At 56.5% G+C, this 16,965-nt stretch overlaps 4 protein-coding genes across 4 annotated transcripts; 1 reads left to right on the top strand and 3 right to left on the bottom strand.

Moving 5' to 3' along the window:
• Positions 1-14: 14 nt before the first annotated feature.
• On the top strand, positions 15-1,031 carry ColSpa_11580 (putative endo-beta-1,4-glucanase D; the record flags this gene model as incomplete). The annotated part of the gene is made up of 6 exons (XM_049277792.1): positions 15-78; positions 132-310; positions 375-582; positions 651-795; positions 871-925; positions 987-1,031. The coding sequence occupies 6 exons, from the start codon at positions 15-17 to the stop codon at positions 1,029-1,031; spliced, it is 696 nt and encodes a 231-aa protein (XP_049133749.1).
• Positions 1,032-1,635: 604 nt separating this feature from the next.
• Positions 1,636-2,438, bottom strand: ColSpa_11579 (uncharacterized protein; the record flags this gene model as incomplete). The annotated part of the gene is made up of 2 exons (XM_049277791.1): positions 1,636-2,250; positions 2,319-2,438. The coding sequence occupies 2 exons, from the start codon at positions 2,436-2,438 to the stop codon at positions 1,636-1,638; spliced, it is 735 nt and encodes a 244-aa protein (XP_049133748.1).
• Positions 2,439-8,571: 6,133 nt separating this feature from the next.
• On the bottom strand, positions 8,572-9,753 carry ColSpa_11578 (putative peptide chain release factor 1, mitochondrial; the record flags this gene model as incomplete). Its single annotated transcript, XM_049277790.1, has 2 exons — positions 8,572-9,212; positions 9,267-9,753. The coding sequence occupies 2 exons, from the start codon at positions 9,751-9,753 to the stop codon at positions 8,572-8,574; spliced, it is 1,128 nt and encodes a 375-aa protein (XP_049133747.1).
• A 648-nt stretch (positions 9,754-10,401) lies between these two features.
• On the bottom strand, positions 10,402-14,943 carry ColSpa_11577 (DNA-directed RNA polymerase III subunit RPC1; the record flags this gene model as incomplete). Its single annotated transcript, XM_049277789.1, has 3 exons — positions 10,402-14,421; positions 14,471-14,620; positions 14,677-14,943. 3 exons carry the CDS (start codon positions 14,941-14,943, stop codon positions 10,402-10,404), a joined length of 4,437 nt encoding a protein of 1,478 aa, XP_049133746.1.
• Positions 14,944-16,965: the final 2,022 nt, after the last annotated feature.

Here is a 16,965-nt window from a genome sequence, read left to right as displayed (position 1 = left end):
GGACGAACTCCAGGATGAAGTCTTTTGTCCCAGTCCTGGCGGCTCTCGCCGCCTTTTGCGACCTCACTTCGGCGCACTGTAAGTGGTTTTGGACGAAGCCGGGGCGTTTCCCATGACTGACTCCCGCCCAGATCGCTTCACGAGCCTCGTGGTCGGGGGCAGCAACACGGGCGAGTACGTCAACGTGCGGAGGAACACAAACTACAACAGCCCCGTCACCGACGTCTCGAGCAAAGACATTGTTTGCAACGCCGGCGGCCTCTCTTCGGGCTCGGCGACCAAGATCGCCACCGTCGCGGCCGGATCGACTGTATGTCTCCCTCTCTCCTTGTGCGACCCCGAGTAGCAGCTCCTTCACTGACGCCCGCAAAAAGGTCGGCTTCGCCATGGACCAGGCCATCTACCACGACGGCCCCGTCACCGTCTGGCTCTCGCCCGCCGGGTCCAGCAACGTCACAAGCTATGACGGCAGCGGTCCTTGGGCCAAGATCTGGGAGCTCGGGGCACAGACGGGCAACGGGCAGATCAAGTTCCCCGCCGCGAACCAGGCCGCGTTCAACTTCCAGATCCCCTCGTGCACACGTACGTCACACTACCCACCCTGCCTTGCGTGACGGTCGTCGAAATTGACTCGTGCGGATCAACGTTAGCCCCGGGCGAGTACCTCCTCCGGATCGAGCAGATAGGGCTGCACTCGGCCAGCACCAAGGGCGGAGCCCAGTTCTACATCTCGTGCGCGCAGATCAAGGTGACGGGCTCCGGCAGCGGCCAGTTCTCCCCGACCGTCAAGTTTCCGTATGTCCCCTCCCGGGTCCCTCGCTAGTGACGTTGTTCTCGGTCTTCTTTTTCTTCTTCTGACACCTCTACTAGGGGCGTGTACACGGGCAACGAGCCGGGCATCCTGATCAACATCTACTACCCTGTGGTAAGCCCTGAAGCACTCCCTATCACAAGCACCGTGAACGACCCATGCTGATACTTGGCAGCCGACGACGTACACCATTCCAGGGGGGCCCGTCGCGAAGTGCTGATCCAGAAGAATGCAAACCAAGACAGGCAGGGTGGGCCAAAAACGGCCTCGTCACGCCTGCACGCGAGGGCTCCGTGGGTCGCGCGATTTGCGCGGTGGTCGGTCGGTGGGATGCAGAACAGAACTGGAGAACGACGTCTCGTCACACACTGCGCGTGAGGGACCCATGGATTTTCCATGGTTCGCGTGGTGGAGGGTGAGATGCAGAACTGGATAGCGAGAGCGGCCAAGTGGATATCATCAAAACTTTGATTGGAAAGTCTGCCAAGGTGTGTGCGTCACGTCGCACACACCTTGGTCTTGGTGGCATTGCTGCCGCGCCCGTGACTCTAATGTGTCCCGGACGATATTATCGTAAGAGTAAAAAAGAAGAAGAAAAAAAGACGGGTAAACACCGTGACTCCGACCGCAGCAAGAAAGGAAGAAAAAACTCTGAACAACGCTTTCTCCATATAAAAAAAAAACGCCCCGAGTTCCAAGGAAAGACATCTAGAGTATCATCCCAAGCCCACCCAAAGAGCGCCACAAGTCATTAAAAGTCCCCCCCCCCCCAAATCATCAAATACCGAGCCGATCATCTCTTGCTATATAGCCCCGGCCCCGCTTCACGACGAAAAGGGGCTCCACAGTTTGTCGGGACTCCCGGGAAAGTCGAGGTATGACTCGGGGACGGGACTTGACGTCGACATGGGAGCGACACGATACGTGTTGAGCGCGGCCATGTCCAAGGCCAGGTTACCGGCCCCGTTCAGGTCCCACGCGGCGGCCGCCGGCTGCCCCACGGACATCTGGTTCGCCCGGAGACGGCTGCACTCGTTGACCAGGAGCCTGTAGGCGCAGCAGAGCGCGTCGTTCTTCTGGCTCATGTCGTCGAGCTGCTGCTGCAGCTCCTCGAGCCGCTGCTCCTTGCGCTTGCGGTAGGCGCGCTGGTTGGCGCGGTTTTGCGCACGGCGCTTCTGGGCAAGGGGTATTAGTGGCATGCGCGTGATGATGCCGTGGTCGGAGGATGAGCTCACCGAAAGCACCGACTCGCTGCAGTTCTTGTATCTGTTGGCGCGCCTGCCCTTTTGCGCCGACATGGCCGAGTCCTCTGATGCGCTGGCGGTGGAGTGGCCGTCGTCGTGGGAGTCGCCGGCCTTGCTGGTGTCGATGCTCGAGGTCGGGCTGGGCGGGCAAGACCAGAGTGATGACGGTGTGCAGTAGCCGTTCTCGTTGGAGGTCTAAATGCCAAATGTTAGCCTCTCCCCGTCTCGCAAGGACGACGAAGAGTGTATCGAGCTGCACATACCAGGCGAGAAGCGAAGTGCGCGGAAATGATGTCGTACGGAGTGTTGCCGGTTGCCATTGAGGAAAAGTCTGAAGAAGACATGGGGAATGCCGGGTACTCGGATGATGATGTGATGTTCATGGTGGACATTGCTCTTCGCCTTCTGCGTAGGCGATTGGAATATGACAGAGGATGAGTTGCAAGTGGTTTGGCTATACAGAGATCACGGTGACGATGACGATGGTGATGATGAGCTTGTTGGAGTACAAGAGGAGAGTGTCCCAGATGGATATGTGGGATGATGAGGATGTGTGGAGGTGGAGGGCAGTAGTGCAGTGGCTGGAGGGGAGGGTGGGCAGGGCGGTTATATATAATTCTGCCTCGTCGGGTGGGAGGGAGGCATCGCTAGATGATCTCGGAGGAGGGATGAAAAGGATACGATGAGTCTACAACTAGTAGACAAACAAGAAGGCAGGGGGGTGTAGGGGACATGGAGAGAGAATTGGAATCATGGGGAAAACGGGTGCATGAGAGCGGCGGGCTGGAGCCAATGGGGGCGTGTGGTTATGTCAACGCTGGGCTGGCGTGCGCTGACGGACGAGAAGAGCGAGTACCTGCATATGGAGTCAGTTGCTCCCATGTCTCTGTGCCATCTCAGCCCTTTTGCATCTGGGATGATTCGGTATTCGGTGCCGCGCCGGTCTATGTGTGTACGTATCCCGATGCCGCACGGGGGGGTGGGCAGGGCTTGACATACGATGGGCCCCGGGACGAAGAAGCTGTTGGTGGGCCACCACCGTCCGTGTGCCTTGGATATGTGTGCCTCGAGGACGCGAGGCACTGGGTGCGTGGGAAGAGCAGCCGTGAGCGCTTGTGTGTACGTATGTGTGAGGCCCAGGGTATCTCAACCAGAGGCTAATGCAGAGGGTAACAAAGTGCATGTGCTAGCCAGGTTTTGAGTCTGCAAGCTTCGTGTTGTTGCCGGGCTCTCTCTCTCTCGTTCTGTCTCGTTCTCTGCTGAGGGACGGGCTGCGCATGGTGCCGCAGGAAACGCAGAATTCGCGCGTTGTTTCGAGCCTCGAAGGCGCAGAAAGAAGTAGCAGGAACTCTCTTGCGCTGGGCCCATCCGATTCCGGGACGCCGGGAGATGAATCGCGTGTTGACGCAAGGGTCGAGAGCCGAAGACGAGCGGAGACGACCCGGGAATAGCAGCTGTGCTCGGGATGCTGTGGGTCCGTCTCTTGCCCGGGGGCACTAGGCCGTCACGAGTTGACAAGCATGCCAATCGTCAGGGAAAGTTGAGCTTGTGAGACCAGACTGGGCTGGGTGGTGTGGACGATTCAGGAGGCGCGTTATTTCCTCTGGCCGCGGGTGCGTTCCCAGCATTTGCTCGCGGGAGCTATTCCCAGAACCGACTAGGCTCGGAAATAGCTTACAGCACCTTAAATTCTGTCAGTGCTGTCCTGCAAGACACGACAGATGGATAGCCAAGGCGAGCTCGGTCTCATCCGTTATGATATCATCCCCATCCCTCGACGACAAGGATGGCCGATGTATTGAATGTCTCCGGGATCTGCTGTATCTTACTGAGATGCTGCAGCGCCAGCATTTCTCGTCCAGCCCAGAGGACGAGTACGTCGTGTGCGACTGGACCGAAGCGGACAGGGCAAGCCCAGAAGCGGACGGGCTGACATGTGCATACAGACGCAGCCACCACAACACGACACGCACCACACAAGACTCACCACCAACCACGAACGAACGAGTGAGTGAGCAAGCGAGCGAGCCCATGAGAGCGAGTGGGTGAGAGTCGGTACCGGAATGGCAGTTAAGCTCTGCAGCGCCCCTTGCCCTGCCACTTGGCCAAGAGAACAGCAACAAAAAAGCCCCGAAAACGGCCCTCACCTCTGCTCTCTTTTCGTTCGATGGGAGGTACAGAGTACGTATCCCGTTCTCCAGCGTTTCCTCGTGCAGCAACATGCTTGTCTGTCTTGCGTACGTGGGTCAGAGCCGTCTGTCTGTCTTGCGCCCGTCCCTTTTTCCATGTCGTCAGTCAAGTTTTCCCCCGTCTCATGGGCATCTCCCGGCATCTCGGCGTCTCGCAAAGTGGACGCACGCTTGGGGCCCCCTTTTTGTCCACAATCCGATGGGTTTTCAGACAACTTTTCTGTTTTGTTTTGTTTGCGTTGTCTTGTCAAGAATTCAGGCCCTTGTGATTGCGAAATGACCCCGACGAACTGATCCAGCGCGAATGTCCTCATAGCCATGATGCCACGGGGGGGTGGTGGTGGTTTCGCCATGAACAGATCGACGAAACCTAAACTTTGCCATTTCGCTGGGCCTACAGCATTCCTGGGGTTTCCCTCCAAAGAGCTGTTGAACCTACTGCACAGCCAACATGGGTCGGGGTTAGGGCCGGCGACCAGCCGTGTGGCCCAGCAGAACGCTGCCGGTGCCCTTTCGGCTCCGACGAGGACCATGTCCATAGCCGTCTTCGGTCGACCAAGTTGGGGGGGACGTGAACCAGAAGGGATCACTAAACAAGCTCCGAGGACCTTCAGCCCTAGCAACGGCCTGCCTCTTCCTCCCCTCGCCCCCCCGTCAGGCCTAAGCGATCGATTTTGACAAGGGTGCGACGGCCCAGCTCGGGTACGTCGGGCTCGCGTCGGCGGCGTCGGCGGTCGGCGTCAGCACAAGGCGCCGCCGCGACGCTCCAAGGCAGCAGGTAAGAAACAACGCAGTACGTACAGAGAGAAGGCATTCGCACCCGTAGGCCCGCGTTCCGACATTCGTTGATTCCCGGCAGCAACAGTTGCTCATGACTTCATTTCCCCCTCTCCCCCGAAACCACGCGCGCTCACTCCCTCCCCCCCCTCGAGTGGGAAACAACATGTGGGCGTGAGCGTGGGCGAGAGAGTGTGGACTGGCAAAAGTCAGGCTTCGCCCGTTGGCTCGCCGCGCCTCGACAGATAGATGGCGCCCAGGACGCCCAAAATCAGCTCATTCCGACATCAAACCCTGGAATAAGCTTATCGCCAAGCGTCGCCTTCGCTGCAAATCCCTTCCCCCCCTCTCCCCCGTTGTCTTGTAATCGTGCCTCGCGAGCCTGTCATCGCCCACCAACCTCCCCCCCCCCCCCCCCTGCCTGGTACTGCACTGCACCGAAGGCTTGGCATCTTCTTCCGAGTCTTCGATGCACTTTCCAATCGTGTTTTACCCCAGCGTGGGTCGGCGTTGGTTGAGCACGCTAGTGTACTGTATGCAGTCACGGTTGTTCGAGCCTAATGTCTCAACCGTTTGAGCGTCCCATCTAGATTTCTCGGGGATTGTGTATCGTTAGTCTGCTCTACGTGCTCTTGTCCAACCGTAGCGTACGACGGTATGATGGAACGACACGGTCACAATCACGAAAGCCTCGGTGCCGGTGGTTTCGCAGGGGAGACGCTGTGTGCGAGCGCCCGCGGAGCATGGAATTGCGTCCTCGCTCGGTCATCATTTTGGGACGCAGTGCCCGCCGTACTCCTGTTTGTTTCTCTCTTCTTCTTTTCATCTGGCCCCCTTCCCCTTGTCTTTCGTGGCCCGGTGTCAGGGGAGCATACAAAAGGACCCTGAGATGCAAGCTGGTCGTTATTCCCGACATGGTTCTGGGCAGCCGGGAAACTCTGTTCCCTTAGCGGTTTTGGCCCAAAGGGTGGGCAATTGTTTTCCTGGTGCTTACTAGATCCAATGCATGAAGAGCCCTGCAGCAGCAGCAGCAGCAGCAGTAGCCCCTCCAGAATGGAGATTGAACCCATTCCCAGATGCGAAATGATGCAACCAGACCCTGCATTTTGCCATATGCCATTCCTTTCCCCCTCCATGCCATTTGGGCGAAATGCCGCGGAAAACGTATGGACTGATTCTTGGAAGAGGGGGCGCGTATAAGGCACATCTCACCGCCGCCAGTGGGCCGGGAAAAGAGCGGGAACGCGACCGACAATGGGACCCACTTCCGATCGGTGCCGCGGCGGAATTGGCTGCGGAGTCCCGCACGGCTTTTTTTTTGTTTTGGCTCCACCCTCCGCCCGACGACAACGCAAACATCTCGTCTGTGGCTGCAGATGCTCCCCTTGAAACGTCCTGCCAGCGGGTAACGCACCCTCGAACCAGCCAGCATCACCCCCTCTCGCAACAGCAGCAGCAGCAGCAGCCGCCCCCCCGGAGAGGGGATGCGCAACTCCCGCTCCAAAAGGTTTGGGTTGGTTTTCTTTGCCGCCGTCAGAAACATCAGACCGCAAAAAAGACAAAAAAAAAAAGGAGACGGGTAGACCGCAACTCTCTCTCTCTCTCTCTCCAACCCAGCCCAGCCCACGCCGCGGCCATGACGACTACCGGCATCTCTTGTCCAACAATGTCAGCACAGACCGCGCCAACCGCCGCCACGCCGCAGGTGCCTCTCTCTCTCTCCCTCTCTCCCCCTCCTCTCATCCCCCATCCTCCCTTGCCCTTTCGCGACGCGAGCTCGGCCCCCGAGAGGCTGAAGCCACACACATGCATGTCGACGTTTGACGTCTTGAACCCTGAATTCTGGGCTCCTGGCGCTGGTCCGGCCAATCCCGTCTCTCTTCCACTTCATCCCAACCTCGAGACGTTCAATACGAGAGGGAACGAGGAAAAAAGGCACGCACGAACGTCGCCTAGTCTGGCCTCCTTTAGCTCACTGCTATAGGGGGCGCGACATCCAGGATCTTCCAGTCACTTCATTGCTCAGCCGGCCAGGCCATGGGCTGGCTGGCTGGCTGGCTGGGTGGTTCAGTCAACGGCATAATCTCCGTCAGTTGGGCCAAACGTCGAGCCCGAGTGCCCTCAATCCCATCCATTGGCAACTTGGCAAGTCATGTCTGTCGACCTCACGCACCGTGTCTGAATCACAATATTCCATTCCCGACCCGGCACTCCCCATCCGAGGTTTGCGCCGCTCGTTCGATTGACTCGTTCGATGGCTTCTCATCCCATTCACGCTCACGCGCAACATTCGCCCCCCCACGCTCACCTCAGCCATCCCCATCCCAAAAGCTTGTGACATTAGAGCCGGGCCCTGATATTGTGTCGTCATCCGCACAACTGCCACTAAAGACTCCGCGTACGCCCTACGCCTCACACCACCTTGTGGGTACCGAGCTCTATCTGCCTTGGCAAACTTGGCATGATGCCTCCACATATTTTCTGGGGTAGCTGTCGATGTTTCGAGAGTCCCGCAAAGCGAGGGCTAGTCTCCGCGCCAAACCTCCTATTTTCAGAATGCTTCAGTGGCGACTGGCGTGCGATGACTGCTTTCCATCATGGAGATATGCGCTCACGAGTCGAGGTCGACCAATGGTCAACGTCCCATAACAAACGCTAACCATGGTCAGTTTGTCTCGGGTCGATGCAGTGGGTGAGCGATTTCCACCTGCCCCTTGCCGATGTGACAAATTCCACTGCTCCAAATGCGCATCCCAACCTGACGATACTCTCAACCGGATCCGGTACCGAGCCCAGACACCCAAATACTCATATCCCGCATACATCGTGACTCACAAGGCTGTTCTATACAAGGAGCAGGCTTCATAGACGACGGGCCGGCCATCGACTACCGTCGGGGTAGGCGAGAAAGTATACGCAGTCTAGTGAGTTAGCGTGCGGCTTCTCCTTTACGGACGCAATGGCCATCTAAAGACTGCGACAGCCTGGCCTCCCTCTGTATAGCGCGATATGTTGCGATATCTTGACATGTTGCATGGTGCAGTTTTTGGTCAGTATATGCAGCCGTTCGTGACTCCCGCCAATGTTTCATCCCCCAGCGGCGAAAAAGCCGTTGATTGTTGGGGATTGTGGGGGAAAGGCACCTCGAGCCAGGCATACCAGGCCAAGGAGGTGCCGGAGATGGTGCGTTCAAATTCTAATGTCGACCTCCCGCTCGTGTTTTTAGGCCTCGGGGGTACTTTAAGACCAAACTCAGTCTACCGGCACAACCCAACTTAGCCTCAGAGCTCGTGTCTTATACCAAAGTGTCACTTCGGTGTGACCGGTAGCGGGGTAGTGCAATTGCTTGTTTGTACACTTGGGTAGCGAGGAGGTCCATCACTCCCTGCTTTTTTCCTTGCTACCTACCTAACGCCTTGGAATAGCATTTAACAATTCAGCACCTGGTCTCCTGCGACTCAGAAACGCCCACGGGATCAACATCATCCGTAATTTTGCTGTCATCCCTTCTTCCTTGACATGCAAACCTTTTGGACCCCCAAAGCAAACATTATGCACTGTTGGCAAAGAACTTTGTAATCTTTTGGGTCCCATCCTTCGGCTTGACGGGACTCCTGCTTCCGTTACTCGTTGCGCAAATCTTGCTCTGCCTCGTCTTGGCAGGCGGAGCTCTTGATGCCATCTTCTGTGGTGGCTCCTCGTCCGCGTCGGCATCGGGGGCCTCCCGCTTAATCCCTGCCTTGGCTTGGCTATCTGCGGCTTCGGCCGCCTTGGCGACCATGTCTGGCACCGGCTGCTGATTCTCCTCTTGCAACTGCTCCGTCTTGACTTCTGTCTCGACCGTGGGTTCGATCGTGGCCTCTTTGGGCTTCTGCTTGGCGGATGCGTTGGCGAAGAAATTGGCAATGTTGGACTTGTTCTCCTTGCTCGCAACGGGTATGATGAAGGACGGCGAGTTGTTGCCGACTTTTCCAACCTCTTTGCTGACGGGGTAGCATTCGAGTTCACCGTCGAATGGCTTCAAGAGGCTCTGCAGCTCCTTTGACCATTCGTGCCGCTTGGGATCCAGCCAGGTCTTGATCTGTTTGGAGCCAGGGTTGAGAATGACCGGCATTCTGTCGTGGAGGAACTTGAGTTGCTTGTTGGAGTCCGTCGTGATGATGGTGTACGTGTATCGCTTGTCGTCGGAATCTGATCGGAGTCAGCCTCAAGCGTCAAACATAGCGGAACGCAATACAATCTCACCCTCATACTTGACGCAGTCCCATAGGCCAGCGAAACACATGAGCTGGCCGTCCTTGCGCTTGACAAAATGCGGTATCTTCTCCTTGCCATTCTTGAGCCACTCGTAGAACCCCTGGGCGACGACAATGCACCTTTTGCCCGCCTTCATGGTCGACCACATGCCGCCAGATGTGCTGAGGGAGTCATCGCGGCAGTTGATCGTCTTGGAAAGCGTGGAGTAGCCGGGGTCGCGCTTCGTCCAGAACGGGATGAGACCCCATTGCATCGACTGCATCTTGTACTTGACTTTGTCCTCCTCTCCGGGCTGGCCCGATGTGCCGTCCGTGGCCGTCTCATCCCGCTCGTCACTCTTGTGCTCGTGAGGATGCCCCGCTCCACGATCCGGGACGTCGGCGCGGTAGACGACGCCGTGATAGCCTGGCGCAAAGTTGTACGTCTGCCGAGGAGTGCCCTGTCCCTCATCCTCTGGTGCATCGTCGACAGACATGTCATCTGCCTCCAGCATGCGTCGGATCTGCGACGGTCGCTACGCTCAACTGCATTAGCCTCATTCCTGACTCGGCAAGCCGGGTGTGAGGGAGTGAGAGTTCACCAAAGCTAGAGCATATCTTCCACACATGTTTGAAGCTCTCAAATATCGCCAAAGTACTCTGGAGCGATTGTTGCAGCCGCCTCTGATACAGATACTGTTTACTTGCTAGCGACGATTGGGAAATGTGTTGTACCTGGGGTTTTGCATTGATGTCGTCATCAGGACGCGGGCACTTGACATCGAGGAGTTGTCCAACGCGCCCAAAACACGACGGCACGTGACGTGGCGGCCTCGACCGTTTCTTTCTTCTAGTTTGGGAGACTAGGACAGAACAGACAACAAGGAACAAAGCCGCTTGTCTTTGGAAACAGCCATCGTCACAAGTCCAGCTCTTATTGTTGCGAATACCATGGTATTTATCCAGCACAGTTGCAGTTTACCAACAGGTTCACAGCCAAAAGGGTAGCGGCGTTGAGTCTCATCTCTTCGTCTCAATTAACATCCAAAAGCTAATGCAATTCCTCCGTGGGATCCGTTACAAATTGTACAGTCCTCATGTTGATGGACGCCAGTGCCTCCGTGTAATAACTCCGTGTATTCCCTTTAGACATTTCTTCTCGACTTCCGCTTCAGTGTCGTCTCGGCCGCCCACGCATCCTCAAATGCCGCCTTGCGTTGGCCCACGTCTCCCTTCTCCAGTGCCAGCCGACGAACCACGTGGAACGCACCGGTTCCAACCGTCATGGTCTGACCCATGATGATACACTCACTCACACCTTCAATCTGGTCCGTCTTCATGCCAGCCGCCGCCTCAAACAGATGGTCTGGCGTCTTTTCGAACGAAGCCAACTGCAGGACACTGTCTCTCATCTTGGAGAGACCGAATCTGGTGATACCGAGGACCTCGCCCTTGTACGTCATGACGTCTGCGAGCAGCTGCATGTGACGCGGGTCGATGTTCATGTCTCCCATGACTTCTCCAATTTCGTAGGCAATTGTGCTTCTTGCGGCTTCGATACCTAGCACGTCTCGGCACTCCATGACGTTGTTCGACTTTACTCTCCGTCCGTCAACACCTTCAGTGTTCATGCAGGCGAGCAGACCATATCCTTCGACCAGAACGGTGTGGGTCTCCTGGTCTGACGTTTGGATAATGGCACGAGTAGCCTCGGGGTAGCCGGAGATGGCCACCGTCGGGATCGTCCGCCGAAGGTAGTTGGCCCGTACCAAAAGATCGCCAAGCTCGTCCACTGGCTTAGCCTTGACAGCCCGCTTGGCGGCGGCCGACTCGTCGAGGCGGACGCGGATCTCGATTCTTCCCGCGCCGATGTGCATGTCCGACCTCGAGATCTTCATCTTCTTGTGCTTGCAGATGGCCTCGGCCACGTCGCCCAATGTGATGCCAAGCTGCATGTCGGACAAAGCATCCATGTCGACCTTTAGGACGACACTTCCAGACTCCGCGAACCACTCGTCTTCGATGTAGCTCAGGATGTCCTCGACAAATGTCTTTTCGATACGTGCCTTGACGATTCGAGCGGCCGTCATCTCTCTGTTCTGCACCAACGGGCAAGTGATGACGGGAGTGCTAATGACCTTGGAGGCGTTGATGATTTCCTTAATACGGGGTACACCCTGCGTGATACTCATACCAGCGACACCGGCGAAATGGAAAGTCTTCAACGTCATCTGGGTTCCTGGCTCACCAATCGACTGCGCGCCGACGGCTCCAACGGCATGACCAGGCTCGACGTGCGCCTTCTTGTACTTCTCCAAGCACAGTTTGATGAAGAGCCTCAGCGTCGTCTCGGACATTTTGGCGACCTTGTCCGCAAACGCCTTCTTGTGCCTGATCTCGTCCTGGTCCACGTCGACGTCCATGCTGTCGGCGTTGGCTGTGAGACCGGTCAGCTCCATCAACCGGCGAAGCTTCTGAGCGCGGGCCCCAACGTAAGACTCGAGAGACCGCAAGAAATCTCTTGCGCCTTCGTGCTCATCGGTATATCTCTCTTCTTCGTTGTCGTAATCAAGGGTCAGGTCGCCCAAGAGGGACTTCCTAGGGTAGCGTGCGCGTTCCTGAGACAGCATACTGTCACAGTATTTGACGATTTCGTCGGGAAGCAAAGCCGGTTCTTCGTTGTCCCAGGTAAGATTCTCGGCATGGGAAAAGGTTCGGTCAAAGTTGACAGGCTTCGCGGAAGCCTCCATGTCGACGGGATCCAGCTTGTCGGCACCGAACTGGAACTGGACGATACCGCCACCAGAAGTTCGGACAGTGTCGTCGTACTGGGTCGAGAGATCTTCCAAAGACTTCATCAGTCTGCGCGACATGTATCCAGTCTCGGCCGTCTTGACAGCGGTATCGACCAGACCTTCACGTCCAGACATGGCGTGGAAGATGAACTCGGTGGGCAAGAGACCGGAATAGAAACTGTTCTCGACGAAACCCTTGGACGGCGGCTGCGGCGCGTTCTTGTGGAAGTGAGGTAGTGTTCTGTCCTGGAAACCATCGGCAACACGCTTGCCACCAATAATCTGCTGTCCGACTAGAGCAACCATCTGCGCCACGTTGATGTTTGAACCCTTGGATCCGCACTTGGCCATGACCAGCGGGGCGTTGTTCTTGCTAAGAGTCTCAATACAGTGAGATCCGGCCTGTGTTCTGACCTTGCTCAGAAGTCCCGAGATGGAGTTCTCGAGGGTCTGCTCCATCGAACAACCTGTGGCCTTCTCGAGCTTGTTCTTCTTGTACTTGTCGATCAGCACGTCGACCTCGATGCTCGCACTCTTGACGAGTGCACTCTTCTTCTCCAGCAGCTTTTCCGTGGGGAAAACATCACCGATACCGATGGAGAAACCGCGGTTGGTCAAGTGCCGAGCACACAGCTTCGCAAGACGGTTCATCGTGACCACTGCCGCATCTGGGCCAAAATCTCTGAGGATGACGTAGAAAACCGAGTCCTTCTTTCCGTCACCAACAGTCGACTTGTCCATCACACCGCACATGACCTCGGAGTTGCGAATAACCAGCCATGCGTCTTCGGGATCCATATCAGGGCACTGTCCGGCCCTGGCCTTGTATTCTCTGCACTTGGCGTCAAGGTTGATCTTCACCGGGCTGTCCTTGTTGGGCCGCATCATCATGTTGAAAACTTGCTTGCCGGTCCACAGGGCCTTGGGCTTCAGGACGGCGGGAGGAGGCAGGTCCAAGTGGACCTTGCCGTCCATCATGTGCATGCAAATGTAGGTGAAAGTCTTGCGGTCGAAAAAGTTGTCTTTGCTGCTCAGGAGGTAGGCGGCAGTAATGAAATCTTGCGTGGCAGCAATGACGGGCTCTCCGTTCTTCGGAGTCGCCAGGTTGTGTTTGACGCCCATGAGATTGATGGCCTCTGCGCGGGCTTCTTCTGTCTGGGGGACGTGAAGGTTCATTTCGTCTCCGTCGAAATCTGCGTTGTAGGGACCGCAGACACACTCATTTAGGCGGAATGTCCTCCAAGGTCGTACCTTAACCAAATGGCTCATAATACTGAGCTTGTGGAGCGATGGCTGACGGTTGAAGAGAACAATGTCGTTGTCTTCCAGGTGGCGTTCGACAACATCGCCAATCTTGAGGTCCTGAGCGACTTGGTTCCTGTTACCAAACTTCAACGAAATCTTATAGCCTCCGTCGTCCTTCTTGATGACTTGCTGCGCACCCGGCCAGATGCTGGGCCCGTTTCGAACGCACTCCTTCAACTTCTTAATGTTGTAGTCGGACACTCGCTCTGGGTAAGTCAGGTTCTTGGCGACAAGCTGCGGGACAGCAACCTGGTCAATTCCTAGGTTGGGATCAGGCGAGATGACGGTACGTCCGGAGAAATCAACACGTTTTCCAGACAAATTGCCACGGAAACGACCCTGCTTTCCCTTCAACCGCTGGCAGAAACCTCGCACCGCCTTGCCAAATCCCGGCTGTTGCAGACCTGGCACGTCACTGTTGACGTACATGGCGACCTGAAGTTGAAGGTACTCCCACTGCTCCATAATGGTCTGGACTGGCGAGCCCTTCTGTAGCGCCGAGCGAATCATGCCGCTGACCCAGACAATGTCGGCAAGTTTTGTCGTAATGTCGTCCTCGTTACTGGCGTTGTCCTGGGCGACTGAGGGTCGGATGCACACGGGCGGCGCAGGGAGGAACTGCCAGATGAACATCTCGGGACGACCTTCAGCAGGATCCAGACCGAGAAGCTCGCAGTCGGTGGGGCTGATCATCTTGAAAAGGTTGAGGACCCTCAGAGGATTCATGTCCTCCATGGCCTTGCGCAAATGCTTGTCCAACTCGCTATTGTTCTTTCTCGCTTCGCTGAACGACTCGTCGAACTTGATCTTGCTCTCCGGGGGCACCTTCTTGGCCGAGGTGGACTTGTTGTATGTGACGAATTTGTCGTGGGCCAGCTTGAGAACGCCGACCTTTCTAATCTGACCCTGGACGGAACCGCAATACATGCAGTTCTTGACCTTCCTACACTGCTCGTTGATGCGTTTGCAAATCTGGGATCGTCGTAGGTTGTCCAAAAGTGGTCGTCGGAGCTCCTTCAGGAAGGCCCGTTTCTCGGACTCTGTGAGGAGCACTTTGCCGCAGTCCTGTTTCCCGTCAGTGGTGCTCAAAACCGGCCAACGCCAAGGTTCTCACCTTGCAGATATCCTGCAATATCATCATGACAAAGCGCAAGTAACCAATGTGGAAGGCAGGCAGAGGAAGCCTGACGTGACCAAAATGGCCTGTGCAGTTCTGGAGAGACTCCTGGCATGTTGCGCACTTTCCCGTCTTGCTCGAAGTACCCTGTAACCAAACGTATTAGAGGTTGTCAACGGATAACCGCGAAGGAAGTCGCTTACGAGACGAGGGTCGAGGGGACCATGCTGATAGGGCGCTCTGTTCTTCTCGATGTCGTAGAGGAGGCGATCGGAAACTTCGAGAACGGCTTGGTTCGCAATATCCTGGTTGGACCTGACAGCGAGCAGTTGGGTTAGCATCGGTGCATCTTGCAGAGGGCATGCAGGGGATGTGACTGACTGGATGCCAAACTTGATGCCCTTGAATCGCTTAGGCAGCTTGTCGACAAGCTGGGACTTGACCGGAGTCACAGTGGTTGTGGTCGCCATTGCTGTTACGATAGAAACACAAATGCGCTCGTCGAGGAGCGGTGGGAGGAGGGGGAGGAGCTGGTGGTGATGGTGGTGGTGGTGGCGTCGGGTGAGTCAAGGCCTCGGTCGAGGGTAGAGTCTACCGGCGGTGATCGATGTTGATGGATTTGCGCATTCGCCGCTGGGTCATGATCGTAGGCCGCGAACAATTATTCGATGCTCGGAGAAGGCGTCTGAGTCGGGGCGACGAGAGTGCTAGGGTGAGGCGCTCATTGGGGGTCAACAATGCGTCGCAAATTGTTCCAGTCGGCGTCGTCTGGTGGGCTGGATTGGAGATGGGCTCTGGAAATTTTGTGAAGATGGAGGCACGGCGTAGCGCGGGACGTGCAAAGAGGGACGCACTGCAGGTCGTACCCCACCACCAAAAAACGCAGCTCGCCCCACCACATACAGTGTTGGATGGGACGATTTGCACAGTCTGTACCTGAAAAAAAGATGACTGGATGGTTGTCGTACAGGTGTACATAATCATATGAGATACATCCTTTTCTTGGTGGTCTCGTACTGAAGCACTTGTTAGCTGTTCATCTTCAGGTCCGTACTCGATACTCAAATGTGCATATGTATAGATTTGCCTATGCACTTGTACAATTCGTCCACTCTATGAAGCTACATAGACTCTGTGCTAAAATGGGAACAGGAAGCGCACGCGGGTCTGTCCATCTCCGATGATGCTGAGCATCTGAGCACAGTGCCGGGCAGCAAGGTGAGTGAGTGAGTGTTGGCTGGGTACTATTATGCATCCCTCGGTGTGAGTGAGTCTTCCGGCTGTATCTCCCGGACTGTGTGTACTGCGTAAGGTACTGTAAGTGCGGTCGGTCTGCAGATGCCGGAGCTCAAGGTTGAAGGACTGGAGGGTGCGGGTGCCTCGCTTCTGGCCGAAGATGAGGTAAGCTAGTGGAGGCAATCCCACCAAGGTACCGCCTACCTAGGCAACTAGGTACGGCACCTCTCAAGCTTGGAGCTGCAGGTGCCCCGCGATCACAGGGCGCAAGGTCGGCTCAGACCGCCGTCCGCCATTCGCTAATAGGGCGGGAGAAGACGGGCAGCCAAAAGGATCGGCCCCCCGTTGGGCGATCCATCTTGAAGGGATGTCTGTCTACATAGTAGGTATCTGTAGTGTACCTTACTCTGTGAACGATTAGCGGTGCCCTGCTCTCCCTCGCCCTGCGTTCCGCCGTGCCCCGTCAACCGGCTTCTGCCACCGCCCATCGCCCATCTACACGGGACTGCAAACTGCGTCATGGGGTCCCTGGAAGCTGGAGCTCCCACGCCCATGCTGCTGCGCAGCTGACTGGAGACTACAGACAGACTGGAGCCTCCTGCCCTGCGCCTTCATCACATTCTCGCTCGTATCGTATAACCAACTGCCTACCGACTTTTACTTCCCGCGTATTCTGTCCTGTTCCTAGGTAGCCAAGCTACAGCTGTCTCTTTCGATCGATACATACTTGAACTGACGGACTGGACCGGCTCTCGAAGAAGCACACCTTGTTCTCTTTGAACAAAAGAAAGCATCTCCCCACGCCATCCCTTCCTCTCTTTTCAGTGTACACACACTCTCGCCTTGCTCCAAATAAAGACAAGACTTCATTACACCGCATTTCCATTCCCCCCCCCCCTCTCCCTCCCATCTCATTGTCGACGCCTCAACCTTGCTACTTGCTCCAGTCTGAAACCAGCATTCCTTGCTTCCGCCTCAACCAGCTCGAAGCTTCTCCGAAACTGCTCTCCAAACCAGTGCCGCCCACCCGACGCTCACGCCCTCTCTCTACCCTGCCTCGGTGACGCGGATGCACTTTTAAAGCGCCCGTCTTCCGCCTCTTGTCGGTCAAGTTGGCGTCCGCGGCCCATCGCTCCAGACAGGCTTGGGGACGACATTGCAGACCGCCGAACCTCTGCCGCATCAACATCCCATCCCGCCGCTGCTGGGCATCCCGTCACACTTCCGCCGAATGGCACTCGGCCCAGTCACAAGCC

The sequence above is a fragment of the Colletotrichum spaethianum genome (genome assembly GCF_022836535.1).
Source record: "Colletotrichum spaethianum MAFF 239500 DNA, contig48, whole genome shotgun sequence".
NCBI lineage: Eukaryota > Fungi > Ascomycota > Sordariomycetes > Glomerellales > Glomerellaceae > Colletotrichum > Colletotrichum spaethianum.
The sequence above is the reverse complement of the archived record's forward strand: the minus strand, read 5'-3'. Positions and strand labels throughout refer to the sequence as shown.